This window comes from Xiphophorus maculatus, chromosome 11, assembly GCF_002775205.1.
Source record: "Xiphophorus maculatus strain JP 163 A chromosome 11, X_maculatus-5.0-male, whole genome shotgun sequence".
NCBI lineage: Eukaryota > Metazoa > Chordata > Actinopteri > Cyprinodontiformes > Poeciliidae > Xiphophorus > Xiphophorus maculatus.
Window position 1 is genome coordinate 18,345,673 of NC_036453.1, and position 16,118 is coordinate 18,361,790.

Below are 16,118 nucleotides of genomic sequence, written 5' to 3' on the forward strand. Positions count from 1 at the left end.
TCTTTCATCTGCTACAGGCTTTGTGAAAATCTGTAACCCACAGACATCAATCTCTACCAAACAATCCCATTAGCTTCTATCCCACACTCCTTTTGAAACTTCCCATTTTAATTAGTTGCTGTTTGAAACAGACATACCTTCCGATACATTTCACTCTTGCTCATTGCCAAGTATAGTGCGCCATTCCACTGAACAGTAGGCCAAAACCACATGTGTGGACAGTTGTTCTCCATGCATGTTACTATCCCTGCATGCCATCTGACTCTGTCAGATCTCTCAATTGGCAAGAGAACAGTTGCAACAACAACAACAATGCCAGGTCATCTGCGCTGCTCTGCCTGTTGCTCGGGAGTCGGTACTCACTGCTTTGTACGTTGACGGTGCCAGTGGAGTTGTCCTTCCCCAGCGAGTTCTCCACCACACAAGTGTAATTCCCAGAATCCTCCAGTTTCGCTATGTTGATCTGGACTTTGGAGGATTTCCTGTGGGTGACAACACTCGCACAGCTGAGTCAGGGGAATCAGGGCAGGGAGGAGGAAAAAAAAGGTATGGAAACACAACAAGTGGGAACATAGAGAGACAAAGAGGCCGAAGAGCAATTATAGCACACGCTCATCTCTAACTTATGATGCTTCAGTATGGCATCCAGGTTACCCAACATGTTCCTTTGCAGCTTAACTTATTTACATTTCTACTATCAATAAAGACTTTGCTATTATATTGTCAATGTAAGCTCTTATTTTGGGTATTTTCTCCTCAAAGTGAGTATGTTTAACTTTAGCTCACCATTAGCCATTTTGTCAAAAAGGAGAAATTACAGGATTTAAGCACAATGAAAAGCTGTCTTTCTTTCTTTATCTTTGGCTAAATGCTTTGAGCTGCTTCTCTCAGTTATGTAAGCTTATTACAAAAAAGATGCTGGCGACAGCAACATTATATGGCCTCTACACTAATTTAAATCTTGGTAAGACTTCTTTTTACAAGCTATTTAAACTAGTGACTTAGCTTTTAACTAACTAAAATGTTTTCTGAAAGACATAGTTCAGGATTTTTGAAGTGAGGTTAAGTCATAAGCCTCTGAGTAGGTCCTAACGTCCTTTAGTGCATAATTGGCTTTATGTTCTTTATTTTGTATAAATCTATATTAGTTAGTTTTAAAGAATGAAGCTAACAGCTAATCAAAAAGGGGTCAAACTAATTATCTGGATCTAAAGACTAATCTAAGAGGCTGAGTCTGAAGTGAATGGTTAGAACAAGAGAGGCTAAGCAAAGCTAATGGATTCAAGCTAATGCGTGGCCTAGGAGGGACCAAGACCAAAGACAACAATGAGTGTTTTAAAAAAACGCTCCATCCTCAAAAATCTCTTAGCCGTTTATGAGAATACTATTTTACAAACTATATTTACATAAAAGCTGAAAGGTTTTTTAATCAGAAATGGAGCTAAGTGGTGGTGCAACACCAGTGGTGTATGAACAAAAGCTATGAACAAAAAATTTGAAGGTTATTTCAGATTAAACCATAGTGTGAAAAGTGAAATACCACAGTACACGGGCTGTTCTATTGATTCTTTCATTGTCTAAGATTTTATTAGATGGTGGCCGACTACAAGAAGATCATTTGTAGACAACTTACAACATTCTTGATAGTGTGATAGTGTTTGGCTTACTAGAAAACGATTCTTTGTACTCACAAGTTGGACTTGATCTTGACTTTTCGACTACTTGTCAGCTCATTGCCATCTTTAAACCATCTGTAGGTTGGGACAGGCTTTCCTGTGGCCTCACACTTCACCATAAGCTTGCTTCCCTCACCGACGACGATGGGATTCTTGATTGGTTTCAACTTTGGAGCAACAGCTAAGATGGAATAAAAAGACGAAAGAAAAAAAACCTCAGTGTTAATGCAATGTAACAAAAAGAAAACATATTTCAGGTTTATGCATCATGGTTTGCTACAAAACGAGACAGGGGAAGAGTGGAGAAACAGGAGCTGAGCCAGAAACCCCTCTTAATGGAGTGAGCCAACAGCTCTCTCAGGTGACCTCCAGATGTGGTCACTGGAGACATCATCAACTTCGCCTTGGACTAATAAACACGCTCATATTCACTCTGGCTTTGCTGCTACAAAAACACCTGAGGCAGTATTTAGCAAACATCCACCAGCTGAGGAGGGGAAATATGCAGCCACAAATATCACGCACAATTAAAGTCAATCTGGAAATAAGAAAAGTTAAAACATTGTAAAACTGGCCTGTTGTGTTTGTGAGAGGGAAAAGAAAACATGCTAAATCATAACACTCATTCTGTGCTTTCGTTCTATGATAACCATATTTGTGATGATCATACAACATAAATCATCAAATACATACAAAGAACACAGCAACATGTCAGCTGACAGCTGCACACATGTTTAGGTGGAGTAAGAAAAGGGGTGAGCAAAGGTCAGCCCGGGGATGACCCCTGGTGCACACACACACAAACACACCCCCACACACACACATCCTCCGTCGCCTCCAATAACCATGAGTAACATTCACGATTTCATGCACAATCTGCACCATGCTGTCCTGCAAATAGCTGCTTGCTGCAGTTACCTCCCGAAGACGACACTTGAATGAAGACGAACAAACCATGACAAGCAAAATGAAGTTCACGCAGGTAACAACTGGGCACAGAAATAGCATTGCACCAAATGTATCCCCCCTTGCCCTCTTTTTTTAAGAGACTGTCCTACTTTACTGACCTATTAAAAGAAGACATGTCTGCGCAGAGCCAAAAAAAGAAAACAAATCCAATGATGTTGCAGTTTTTAAGACGTTTTGGTGGATTTAGGTTGACAGTTGTGATGGATTTAGGGTAATGTTCAGTTAGCATTCACAGAGGTATTCAGACACTTTTTTTCCTCTGTCAGTGAAAATTTTAAACACTTAAGTGAGTAATGACAAAACAGCTATTATGATAATCTTCAACTGGATTTGAAGAAATCATCAGTTCTCGAGAGGTCACATACCTGGGAGACTTTTGCAAATGTAAATACCAGGAACTCTTACAACAGTGAACTGTTGTACTTTCCAAAAGTATTTAATCCCCTTATGCTATTCCCATTTTGTCTTGTTGCAACCACAAATATCAACATGTTTCGTCTGACAGACAAACATAATGCATAATTGCTGAGAGGAAAATGATGCTTGTCTTTTAAATATTCTGTAGATCGGCATCTGAAAAGTGAGGCTTACATTTGTGTTTAGCCCCCTGAGTAAATACTGACTGAGTTCATTTTATCTCATGGATTTGCACTGAAGACTTTGTTTGTTTGGACAGGGTCACTGGGCTGCTGGGAACTTATCCCTGCAGTATGACCACAGTGTCATGCTGACACCACCATATTTCATAGTGGGGGTGGCATGTTCACAGTTATATGTTTTACATGTATACCAAATATTTCCGTTTTGATTTTATCTGACCAGAGCACCTTCTTCCACAAAGACAAGCACAAAGTGATGAATCGTTGAAAAATAATACTTTACTCAGTTATTAAAACTTTTCACAAAAAGAAATCTGAGAGGTGAGACATTCATATGTTTTCAACCTTCCTGTGTCAACACTTATAGAACCATCTGTCACTGCAATTAGAGCTGCAACTCTTATGGGTTACATCTTACCAGCTATGCTGTTTTGTGTTTAACTCAATCCATATCAACCCAACTCTGACCAGTTTCACTGGTCCTGCTGAGGAAAAGCAATCCTACAGCATGAAGCTGCCACCACCTCATTTGACTGTGGAGGTGGTGTGTTTATTATAGCATAAAGTGCTACTTTTCCAACACATTTAGCATTCAGAAGTCCTACAAGTAATTATTGAGAGTTCTGATAGTAATTAGTAGAAATAGGGGTAAGGCATTGTTTCAGCAATGTCCATCTTCTTGACATTGCTGAAGTTAATTGGTTGCACTTGATTTTATTTGAGGGCACCAGAGTAAAGATTGGAACTAAAACATTGCAGGACAAACCAAATACCAATTATTTACATTGCAGTTTGCGGTAATACCAAAATGTAGAAATGTTCAAGGAGAATAAAATCTTTTGTAAAGCAGTGCATACGTTTCTAATTATGTCTCATATTTTGCATTTGGCACTAATATTCATGAGAGAAGCATCTCTTTGCTCAGAGAAAAGCTCTTTTATTCCTGATAATGCATATAACACGGTCTGCTAAAACGTAAACCCCAGCAAAAGCTTCAAAAAGTCTTTGCGTTTAGTGTACTTCACAAAGTTTGAAAAGTAATATGCATTAAATCTTTAAATGCAAAGCAGCATGGATATATCCAAGGAAGATTGATATATTAATGAAGATAACACATCCTCTGTTTAAAATAGATCAGTTTGTAAATCAAAAAAACCAAAATAGCACACAGATCAATGGAAACATAGCCATTTTTAGCTTCATAGCGGTCACTTTGTTGCTAAAATTATCCTGTTTTCATTAAGACAAGGGCCTTTTATCTACAAACAGCATGCAGCTGGGAAATGTGGCTGATGATATTTGCAGCATTGGGAAAACAAAGACAAAGAATCTAACATTCAGGGAAAAGGCAAGATGTACTTTTGTAATGTAGCACTTTGAAACTTTAATGAGCTTTCTGTCTCAAGATAGATATTGGTGGTGCAATTGCTCGAGGAATTGCTTCAAGATTTTGAAGTCCCAAGAGTTTGGAAATATAAAACCCCCATTAATTCAGCAAAGCATAACTGCAGATCTGCTGAAAGTCATAAAATTATATGGGCTGAACATACACAACATATTACCATTTGACATCAACTCTGCAAGTGCTTCAGGTTTATTGATAGCTAGAAGCTAGGTCTAATACTGAGCCATAAAGATTTTTTGCTGTTTAACAATTTAATGCACTACATGGGAATTGATGTTAAATAGTGCTCAATGTTCTGTGGTCCACCCTACTGACCTACCTCTAACTTTTACATTACTCTCACCAAAGGAAAAAAACAGTACTGTATTAGTCGCACTGCAACTGTGTAAGAGTATCTGCAAATGTCTGGCATTTGAAAGGCTTAGAAAATTCATTGTCTTCTGCAGATATTTAAAACACGGAGAGCAAAACTTAGAAATGCTTGCGTGAGCCGACCCAAGTCTGAGAAACTGAACGTCTGCCTGTGATATCTACACACACTGAACTGTGCCACACTGAACCAGTGCACACTGCCTGAGGAAAGCCTCGTCAGTCAGAGAGCTGCAAGAATGAGGTTGCACCGACTATACGGAAAAAAAAAAATGTCTGGACATGAGTCTGTCATTGCCAAGAGAATTAGCAAAGATTTGTCCTTGGCAAGAGAAGCAACAGAAACACAGGACTCTACTTTTCATCAGTCCAGCTAGCCAGATGTGCTGGAGGGTCTGCTTCATCTGCCCAGCTTTCAGATACTGATCAGTATCATTAAATTAATCCCCCTTGCACATATATCTAACAAACTAAAAGAATAGGTTAAGGTTTTTAAGTGAAGTTCTGTGGAGTTATCAAAATATTTCCCTTCCCTATAGTAGAAAGATGTAAATTGACCCGCATAATAAATAAACCATGGATGGCTAAGAAGTAATCAGACAGATTCTTTATTTTAGCAACTTAACACAACTCAGACTGAAAATGCTCTCTTCCAACAGATGAAAAACATTAACACCAAGATAGCAAGACAGTTTAAAAGCTGCTCTCATGGTATTTTCTTTCTTGCACTGTGGCCATTTTAAAAAAACACATGTTCCGCAGGTATAAATGTCGTGAAATGAAACGGATTTTGTGAAACATCAGGGCTTTCAAGTGCGAGTGTTGGTTTTAATCTCCTCCCAGTTTGAATCAATCATGAGTATTGGGATCAAGGGTGTGGAATTCACAGTGTTCCACTCCATCAAGACAGGGTGTGTTATTTTAGTGGAACGTACCTCTCTTCTCACATGTGGTTTTCCGTATTAAGCAGGATTAACACACCATTAATCCTTAAAATCACTCCACTCTAAATCTGTAAGTAAAATTTACATAGTTATTAAGTCTCTAATATATGCAGTGTCTTCAAAGATGGATCTTAATGGTGATTTTATAGGTGTTGTAGACATCTAAAAATAATTTCTGCAGTCACAAATGACGCAGGTAACAACTTCACAAAATGTCATCTTAGAATAGTAATATGAAGACAATAAACTTAATAACAAAGTCAACCATCTTTAGCATAGAAAGCTGTTTAACTGAGACAGCAGTGAAACTTGATAACAGTTGTAACAGCAGAATGTAAATATTCATTTATTTAGCAATATACTTCATAGATTCAAACATTCTTAGTTTTTAAACAAATTATCAGCTTTATTCAATTGCTAAAGCTACCTAGAACATGGCCACCTATTAGCCATCTGCCAATTTGAGGATATATTCACTGATATCTTCATACTACAGGTAAATGAACTATCCCGGTTAATAATGTCACAGAACCTCACTCTTAAAATGTCTGAAATAACCTTTAAAGCTTTTGCACTATGCTATGATCAACTTTTGATGAAAACAAGTTGTCAATGTAACCAAAAAGTCCTTTTCCATTTCCTCAATGAAAAACTGTGCAGGAGTGATGATAAACCGTGGCCTCAAGAACAGCCTGTTTCTCTCTTTTTGAAGCACAGGGGCAGCTGCAGACATGGACTATAAAAACCCAATTTGAGAATAGAAGCCTATCTGGCGTGTCAACAGCTCATGCCTTGGGTAACAGTTGGAGATCTCAGCCCACATAGCTGTTCAAAAACAAAGTTATTTGATATATTAACAATGCCTTACCCTTATTATCGAGTTAACATTTCTGTTTCATTTCCAGGAGCTTAGGAAAGGAATCTAAGGCATGCCTTTGTGTTTTTCCTTTTTTTCCCCCCCATACAAAGTATCCCTGATTACTGCGGTGTTATGTCACCTCGCTGCACGTTGTCAAAAGACAAACCGCATTGCATGGCAGCCAGAGATATGCCATTTGCATGTGGAAATGCCCCTCAGATGCCATACGCTAGTTACTGTAACACAACATCTGTTCAAAAAGATCAGTTTAATAGCATCCAGCCAAATCTGCTTTTACAAAGTGAGGACCTTGTACATTCTTGGGATTGTTTTACCTACCATCCGGAGATCCCCCAAATTACTATCAATCCTGTACTGAAACTTTTCAGCTGTGGACAAATTCAAACAGCAAACCTACTTGTAACCTTTGAAAGTAAAATTGTATTGGATACTTCATTGCCAACACTCTGTATTAGTTGAGATTTTTGCACGTTTGAGCCAAGCTTAACAATCAATAAAATGTCTAACTATTCATACATTATCAGACTATACATGCGTACTTTCTCTAGTACATTTTTTGCTACATGATAGACAATTGTCCGTCATGTCTAAAGGACAATTCTAGGTTTTAATAGAGAATGCGAATATATCATGTGTTCAGGGGTTGAGGCAAAACGCAAGGTCTGAACTGTTGCTTGAAAGTCATAATTCTCAATCTAAAGTTTAGTTTATCTCTTTAAAACCCTCCCTGTGTTCAACACCTAACCCATGATGCCAAAGAGAGATGAATCACCCCACAAAAACTGAGGAAGTCAACAGGAAAAGCTAAATAATGATCGCCTTCACTTTGTGATCTCAGATCAAAAAAAAGCCAGCCGACTTATATTTGTTTATAAGAAGCTGTTTGGAGCCAAAAATCTTGACAAGTCATGCTGGACTATGTTTAATTTAATCAGACCATTTCACTCGTTGTATTTCAAATAACTACTGATGTGCTGTTTGAAACGGTCCACAGTATTCAAAACATGTCGGCACAAACTTCAGCTAGTAATGAATATGGTTACTTGATGTTTTCAGAGGATAAACATCTTTGTTTGTTTGCACTTGCATGATGCCAATATTACGTCGCTGAAACCTTGGTGGTATTGAAACAGTCTGCATGAAACTCAGTTTATCAGGCTTTAAACTGAAACGAAGCCTAGGCGTAAATTCAATCTGGAAGACTCTTTAGCCCCATCTGCATCATCCAACCGGCGCTTCCTGCTCATCACCGCTGATTAACCAACGCTGGTCCAAATCCAAGTCACGCCCAATCTCCGACAGAGTTCCAGCTGAAATGGACCACCATCCACGGCGTCTCTCGCTTTCCAACAGAGCTCAACCCACCTCCACCCCCTCACCTCCACTCGCTCGGCCATCCGGCTGCATCCCTCATCGCCTCCACCACCAGTGTCGGGTCCCGGGGGGATGACGTTCCGTTCAGAGTCAGGGATCCGAGCCCATCGCAAAGTTTGCGATAATAGATGTCCTCAGCCGGGGCCCGAGCGTCAAAAATGTAACTCATGCTGTTAATAAACTTTCCTAATTGTTTCCCTTTCTTTGTCTGAGTCTCTCCAGATTGAAATCAGCTTTAATAATCTACTTCAGTGACTGAAATCCAGCTTCTTCAGCTGTAGTATGACTAGAGATGCACCAACATACCATTTTGGTCTGACACTGATGTTGCTGCTATGGTCAAAATCCAGTCCTAATCTTATTCTGCATCACTAGCACTGTTACATATTTTCCTTATGAGGCCGATACCAATTAGTTCAAATATGACTAACACCGGCCAATCCTGACATAAATGTTTCTATAGTATTGTGCATTACAAATTTGAATTATAAATTACAGACAGGACACCACAAAAAGTAACTAAATGTATTAACTTTAACTCTGTGGTGTATCATCAAGATGATGATGCTGTGTAATCATCTGCATTAACTAACTGTTTGGTTCCCAGCTCAAGTGATAAGTGGGAAAGAGGTGGTGACCAATAGCCAAACATGAATGTTTTTGGACATTGGGAGGAAACTGGTGTACCCAGAGAAAACTTATCTATGCACAGAGATTTCATGCAAATACCATACAAAAAAAAAATAAAATAAAATAAAGCCTGAGAAGAATTTCAACTCAGGACGTTTCAGATCCAAAGGAGCATTGCTGGCCACCCAGCGGTTCACAAAATTTAGTTATTACTTTGGGAAGCAGCTTGCTATTCTGTATGTAACAGTATCTCTTAAAAATGTAGTTCTAAACATTACTTTTTTTTTAATGGACTGAATCCTAATTCTACCTTGATGCAGCAGAAGTTTCCAAAGTTACATTTAAATGCAGGAAGAAATTTACACATGTCAGCACAACAGATACATATTTTCCCAGACATGAGCAAACTTAATCCAGTCATATCAATGGAACAGTACCAGTTTGTAAAATCAAAGCCAGGGTCACGGTGCAAAAGCTTAACAAGTGTCTCCTATGTTTATTATGTTTTAAGGTTTTAAGTTCCTTCAAAGGGAGTTTATTTTCTATTTTCCAGATACATAGTGCCGTTTCATAGAACAATCAAGTAACCATGTTACCTTCAATTGTTTTGAAAATGTCTCATAAAAAATAAGACATTTGACTAATCTGAAGCCTTGACATGGGCCTTTGTCTCTTTAAGAAGCTTCTACTCTTGCGACACTCCCCAGTAAAATGAGGAGTGTCCACCGACTCCAGAGAAAGTTCTGGAGTGGGTGGAGTCTGGAGGAAAGTCACAGCTACTTGGAAAGCTATGAACTGGAAATTAAAGGACGCCATACATTACTTGCTACTATAAGCTAATGCTCTTCTGAATTTACAGATATTGTTCCATCATTCTGTAGCAGTTTGTATGTTAAGCAGAGTGCAGGCTAGCTAACCTTTAAAATCATCTGCAGTTTGATGCAGATAATAGTCAGTAGTACCTGACTAAGTACTGACCAAGTAGTCACACTGACTATTTGGGTGCTTGCAAGTGAAGCAAAACTTTATTTTTTTTAAATTATTGTCATACATGAAACAACTGACTGTCAACATCCTTAGCTGTTTTGTCAATAAATAATAAATGTTCCAGACAACATTATCTGTAATATTCAATATTATTTAGCAGCAGCAATGCAAAAGCTATTGCTGTTTTGATTGGAAAGAAATTATATAATTATTTACATTTTTGTTTTAAACTTTGGGTGGTGATAATGTTCTGCTGTTGTATTTAAACTCTATATTGTCATACTGTTAGCCAGTCCTTGTGTAACTACAATTAATGATGAATCAAGTCTTTGCTGACAGTGTGGTAGTGTTGACTGTAGTCACACCTGAATCCTGCTAAAACCAGACACTATATGAATTATGTATCGTCATAAAGACAAGCAGTAAATTTTACATCTTTGCTGTCATCTAAAATTGGTGTTCAAGTTAAGATTTGATCAGAATTTATCTGAATATCTCACATAATTCAGCCTGAAAAACTTTCTAGCTTCATGCTTTTGAAAGGACACATTTCAACCCCCATCTCTTTTAATGAACACAACAAAGTGGCATTCGAAAGAATACATTAAAATAAAAAAAAAAATTAGAAGATGTCGCAGAGTGAAGGCATAATGATGGACTAGATTTGTTTTCTTTGTGAGAATCCTCTTCTGGTGAGAAATAAATGCAAGATCACCCTGAAATAGTTGGAAGCAATCCCTGCTGCCTCCACTGACTAGTTGCTGAATAATTCAAACAGCACCACCATAACTTTAAAGGTGCAGCAGGTATTACTACATGATGAAAAGCAACAAGCACAAAATGAACAGCCATTTCTTTACTTCCTTGAGTAATTATTGCAATCCTTGGCTACACACGCAAACCCATCCACGCAGAAAGAAACTTGTTGTGTTTTGTCTTGACATATGATAGGTGGGAGGTGCATGATTATGAATTATTACATCACAAACAGGAGCAGCATATCTATATAGGTCAGGAAGACTGCAAAGACATCCAATTAGAGTTAGTGCTTAGTTTTTCTTCTGCTGAGATGCAATTTTCTTCCACCAACAACTAGTATTAAAAACTGAAGGCCTTCCATTGTAAAAGTGTGTTAAACTTGTCCTTTTTTTGACATTTTCTAAAAACTACCAGCTTTGCAGCTACATTACAAGTAGTTAAAGTAGATAAATGAGTCAGTAAATGATCATGCAACAGAGCAGATGCAAAATGGCACACATCAACACTTTTTGGTTCAAAGATGTCAGCTTGAATGAAAGGGTGCTTACTTTAAGAAACACCTGCTGTGAGGGGATATCTTGAAATTAATGTGAAAAAAAAATTCTGCAAAAAAACAAAAACAAAAAAACAGAAGAAGAACCTGTCTCACGCCCCCAATGCCACATTGATCTCTTTGATCACTGACTGACAGCTTCGGCAGATTGCTCCTGTTTACATACAATTATGGGTCGACACACCTAATTCAGACAGGCACGTGTACACATGCACATGCTCACACAGCATATTGTATAACTCCAAATTATGCCGCATATCGTTGCATCTATGCAAAAGTAATCTTGAAATGACATCTTTAGCATGCGACTGGCCAATTTGGAAACATGTGAAGGAAAATTGTTCAAATATGACAACTTCAATTGAGCACTGGCGTATTGGCTGAAGTAAATATATAATTCTGGTCTTGTTTTTTTAAATGAGTTAGCTAGTTTTGGCTAGCTTGTTGGCTAATTAGTCAAAAGTAGCTAGTGTGAACTAATGAAAAGCAACAATTCGTGAATGAAATAAAAAAAATACACATATTCATATTCAGTCTGCTTATTTTCACAACATATATATCGAACATTTTTTTCAGCAGTGAAATTCCACCCCACGTTACAACATTTACATTATGTACATTTACATTATCCTTTTTCAACAGTGTAAACTTAAAAACAAGATGTTTTCAAAAACCATCATCAGTGATCGAATATATCACTTTAAGTGTTAATACAACACAATACGTGTGACACTTAAAAACACATGGAGAATGTTTTCTCTTAGGACTGATAATAAAAGTTGGAAATTATGCTCTCCGGCTAACACAATATTGTTTGCCTTAAAAGGGCATAAAGTTCAGCTCTATTCAATAAATTCATTTTAAAGCTTGAGTAGAATATATAAAATTACTGTAAATTGTCAGCGGTTTCCATGTGGCTATGAAAGGTCGGTGTAAAACAGACCAACCAATTGGCACCATTTTGTATCTCAAAAAATTTGGTTGCAAAACAACAAAAACCGCAAAGGTACGAAACGACCAAAGAGGCATAATGATATAAGGTATAATCTTCTAATGATTTGAAGAGGCGTGTTCAAATCACATGTTCAGGATTTGAACATTTGGATTGTTCACTTTACTTAAAGGGGCAGAATTATGTATTTTAAAGTCATACAGCCATCTAATGTATATATTAAACATAAGATAAATTTGACTTCACAATTTGACACTTTGAAGTGGTCTCTATCTCTTTAAGAAGCTCCTGCTCTTTCTGTCTTCAGGACATTATCACAACAATGATGAGCCATTATGACCTTTACAACGTTCTGAGAAACATCGGATTGAGAAGCACTTTGTATGATAAGCTCAGCAGATGCACAGTTCCACCAGGTTGTTTGCTAATTGTTACTGCCGCTAGTCTGGAGGAGCTGAGTGGGCAAAGTGAAAGGAACCCACCAGGTTTGAAACTATTTTAACGTATAATTTGTGTGAAATTTAGAATTTAGATGGCAATAAATAAACTTTATTATTTATATGTTAAGTGAAAATTTAATATAAATAATTAACCTAGGTATGTTTTACATCTATGGTGTCTTTATATATTTTTTAGATCAAATAAGAAAACAAGGTTTAGTTTTGGCTCTTTTAGACCTTTTACCAGAAAGAGTCCAAAATTATTATTACATAAAACCACAAGCACAACAGTGAAAAGGACTGTTATGAAAATAAAGAGCACACATAGTTTAAAATTTGAATAAGACCAAATATAGTAAAAAAAAAAAAAAAAAAGAGGAAATGAATGATGGTCTTACTTTTCAGAGGTAAAAAGTTAAGTCACAGTCAAATTACAGTTATATTTATTTGTAAAATAACTTTTTATGCATAACCTGATCAACTGCGAAGACAAAAGTGTTCATGGGTTAACTGCAGAGGAGAAAGGCTATGCACCTTCAGAGTGTCAGTCTAAGTTGGAGTTACTAATTTATTGGCATTTTTATGTCTCATTGTCATCCTAAACCAGCTGCTAAAATAAATCATGAGCTGTTTAAGTTAGATTAAAAAGAACACATTGGTAACGTAAATACAGGGTTATGGTTGCATATAAAAAAAAAAGGTTGCATGCAGTTTTCATTAATCCTGCAATCACAAAACGGCATACACCGTATGAACTAATTTCACAGAACAAACACGTATAAAATAATCAAAACTAAACTAGATTAATGTTTAATATTGTGCTCCGCTACGAAGCCAAACTGACTCGTGGCCTTTCTTCAACAAAGTTAGGTAAAAACTGAAACGCTATTATGGGGAAATTATAAGAATCCGGATATGTGAAAGTCCTGTTACTTGCACCATGAACAGCTAGAATTCACACTTATACATTGCTATTTTAAGGATGATCAACTTTCCGAAAATAAATAAATAAATCACAATGCTTATGTACCAAAATGTGTCTGGTTAAATTATTATTTGAGACCTTGATACAGCAGAATAAACATGTATTTTCCACACTGCGGTGCACTTACAACAGTAAAAGGAAATACGTTGCGCGAATACTGATTTTTCCATTTCATTTGCACAAGACAGCCAGATTGTTCAACAAGGTCGCTATACTGCCCCCAGGTGGCTACTCATGCAATGACATATAGAAGTTTTCGTGGACCAACACTAATAAACTTATCCAAATAATTCAGCTTTAATTACCCTGTTTAATCAAGAGTCAGATGTTTAATGAAGAGCTGAAGAAACGTAATTGAGCTTTGGAAAAAGTTTCTCCCGTCATACTTTTTGTTTTAAACAATAAGCCCCTATAAAGACACCCAATGCTGGTTTGCCATAAGTAAATTTTTCTTGCAAGATAACACTTCCATAAAATAAACCATTTTGATCATAAACTCACTGACCTTTCTCAGGCTGTTTGAAAAAGGATGAATTTTGTAAGCTATGTATTTCACAAGTTTAGAGGCTACCCTCAAATCTAGAATGGCAGCCAGCAAGTATTTCAACACTTTGTTTAAAACAAGCCAGATCACCAGTAGTTGGCTTACATAACGGAAGGAAACTGAAACATTTAGCAGGCTAAAAAAAAAAAAGAAAAAAAAAGACAGACAGACAGAAAAAAAGTTGGATTTAGAGAAAAACATCCCATTTAATCTCCGGTTTTATCTGCTGGAGGCTGAGGGGGGTGACATCACCAGGTACAAAATGTCTATCAAGATGAACCCTCAAAGAGACAGTATCTGATCAAGCAAGGAATGACATATGTAGAAACTACAGTACTAATCAAGCTATTGTCCTTAAAGTGTCACTAAAACGGGGGCTGGGCCTCCCCATGACCCGAGGTCAAACTAAAGTGACATGCTGCAGCTTGTTGAACTCACTACAGAGCAACCGCATTTCTACCTCTTGTGTATATGAAATACAAACAGGTCTCCAGCTTCCTTTTCTTTTTTGTAAAACTAAATCAGCTTAGGGCACACGCGCAAAAAAGAAAAGTGCCGACTCTTATGCTGGATGAGTCACGGCAGACTCAATATTAAAATGAGAAGTGAAAACACTTTAGCAACCTTTGAAATATTAACCCTGTCAAACAGTGCATTATGACGCAGGGTTTGCTGTCACACAGACATTACTATTCAATTAATACCCTGTGATAGGGGATAAAACACATGGACTGCTAAAACTCTCCTGTGAGCAAGTTTTTAGATCTTCTCTGTTCAGCTGTTTTAAAATCTGAATTTTTTTAACTTGGTCTATCATTTTTGCTTAAAGAAAGAGTTGCCAGAACAAGTGCCTCTGTGTGTCATTGGCTACTGAAAGGTAAGTTCATGTGACAACTTGGCTGCAACTTTTACAAAACAAGGCTATAATTTCCCCTTCTTAATACAGTAATTCAATCCTAATCTTGCTCTTTTGTTTGTCCGAGTCTATTTCTGCGTCACTGTTCCTCTCTGTTGTAAACATACACAAGTTTAAACATGTAACACAGAAACTAAATTGTATTTACCTCTAGTAGGATCGCTCTCTTTTCGTCCTCTCTTACCCCCATTCTTTCTCCCTTTCCTGTCTTTCTTCTTGGGTTCTGTCATGCTGCAGTCAAGTGGTAGTCCTTTTTGGAAACGTGTGGCAAATGGGCACCACCAGACTCTCTGAAGCTGTGAGAGCGTCTCTCTGCTCCTATATAGACTTGCACTGATCAAGGATAGCAACTCTGACAGAGAGGGAGGGAAGAGGGTGGGAACAAGAAAAGCATTTCCCATTGCATGATGGCAATCAACCCTTCTATGACTGGATCTTCCAGACCCTGAAGCCGTGACTCAAGACAGAGACCGAGAGGGTGTCCCAAGGAATCTGATCATAAATCTTCAACTTCACAACAGTGCTTCCGGAGAGCTCCGTTTCGCCATCCCGGGCAGCATCTTCTCCTCTCTACTGACCCATAGAAGAAAAGCGAAATGAGACCAGTTAAGTTATCCCCCCACCCCCTTAGCGCTGCTCACCCCACCCAGATAAGCCTGCAGACGACCTGCCCTTGCCAGGATGATGTCGGGGTCCCAGAGCAGCCTCACATCTGGTTCCCATTTGCGAAGCGCAGATTCTGTGGATATGCGTGTGCGAGGTGCTGAATGTCAGATACCAATCTATGAAGGACTGCTGCTCAAAATTGCACTTCCTCACTCATCTGTCAGTACCTCCACCGGTACGATAGGCGAGTTTCAGCACGCCGGTGCCTGAGGTTCTCTGTTCACTGACGCCTCTGGCCGGTTGTCATTATTGTCCAAGCAGCAATAAGAGTGCAAAACAGGTACAGCGTGTTTTACACCGATATTGTGATATTTTTCTGTATCTTTCTTGAATCTAAAAAGCGTTATTAGCCTTGATGTTTTGTCTAGACAGTTTGGAGCATTGAAAAAAAAAAAAAAAAAAAAAAACAGAGCAAAGGAGACACTTTGGATAAAAGGCAGACAGAACCAAGATGACGATCAGGACAGTTA

General features: G+C 37.9%; 1 protein-coding gene across 8 annotated transcripts in view; it reads right to left on the reverse strand.

The window, feature by feature from the left end:
- Positions 1-16,118, reverse strand: part of LOC102218549 (pro-neuregulin-2, membrane-bound isoform-like) — a 124,645-nt gene that overhangs the window by 38,363 nt on the left and 70,164 nt on the right. For 7 of the 8 annotated variants that reach the window (XM_023342161.1, XM_014471313.2, XM_023342159.1 and 4 more), the window contains exons 2-3: positions 1,692-1,857; positions 364-482 (exon numbers count right to left, since the gene is read on the reverse strand). In XM_023342161.1, coding sequence (XP_023197929.1) covers positions 364-482; positions 1,692-1,857 — 285 coding nt within the window. Of the gene's footprint in view, positions 1-363; positions 483-1,691; positions 1,858-15,130; positions 15,574-16,118 lie in introns of those variants that run through there. The other variant, XM_023342162.1, reaches the window with a different exon arrangement.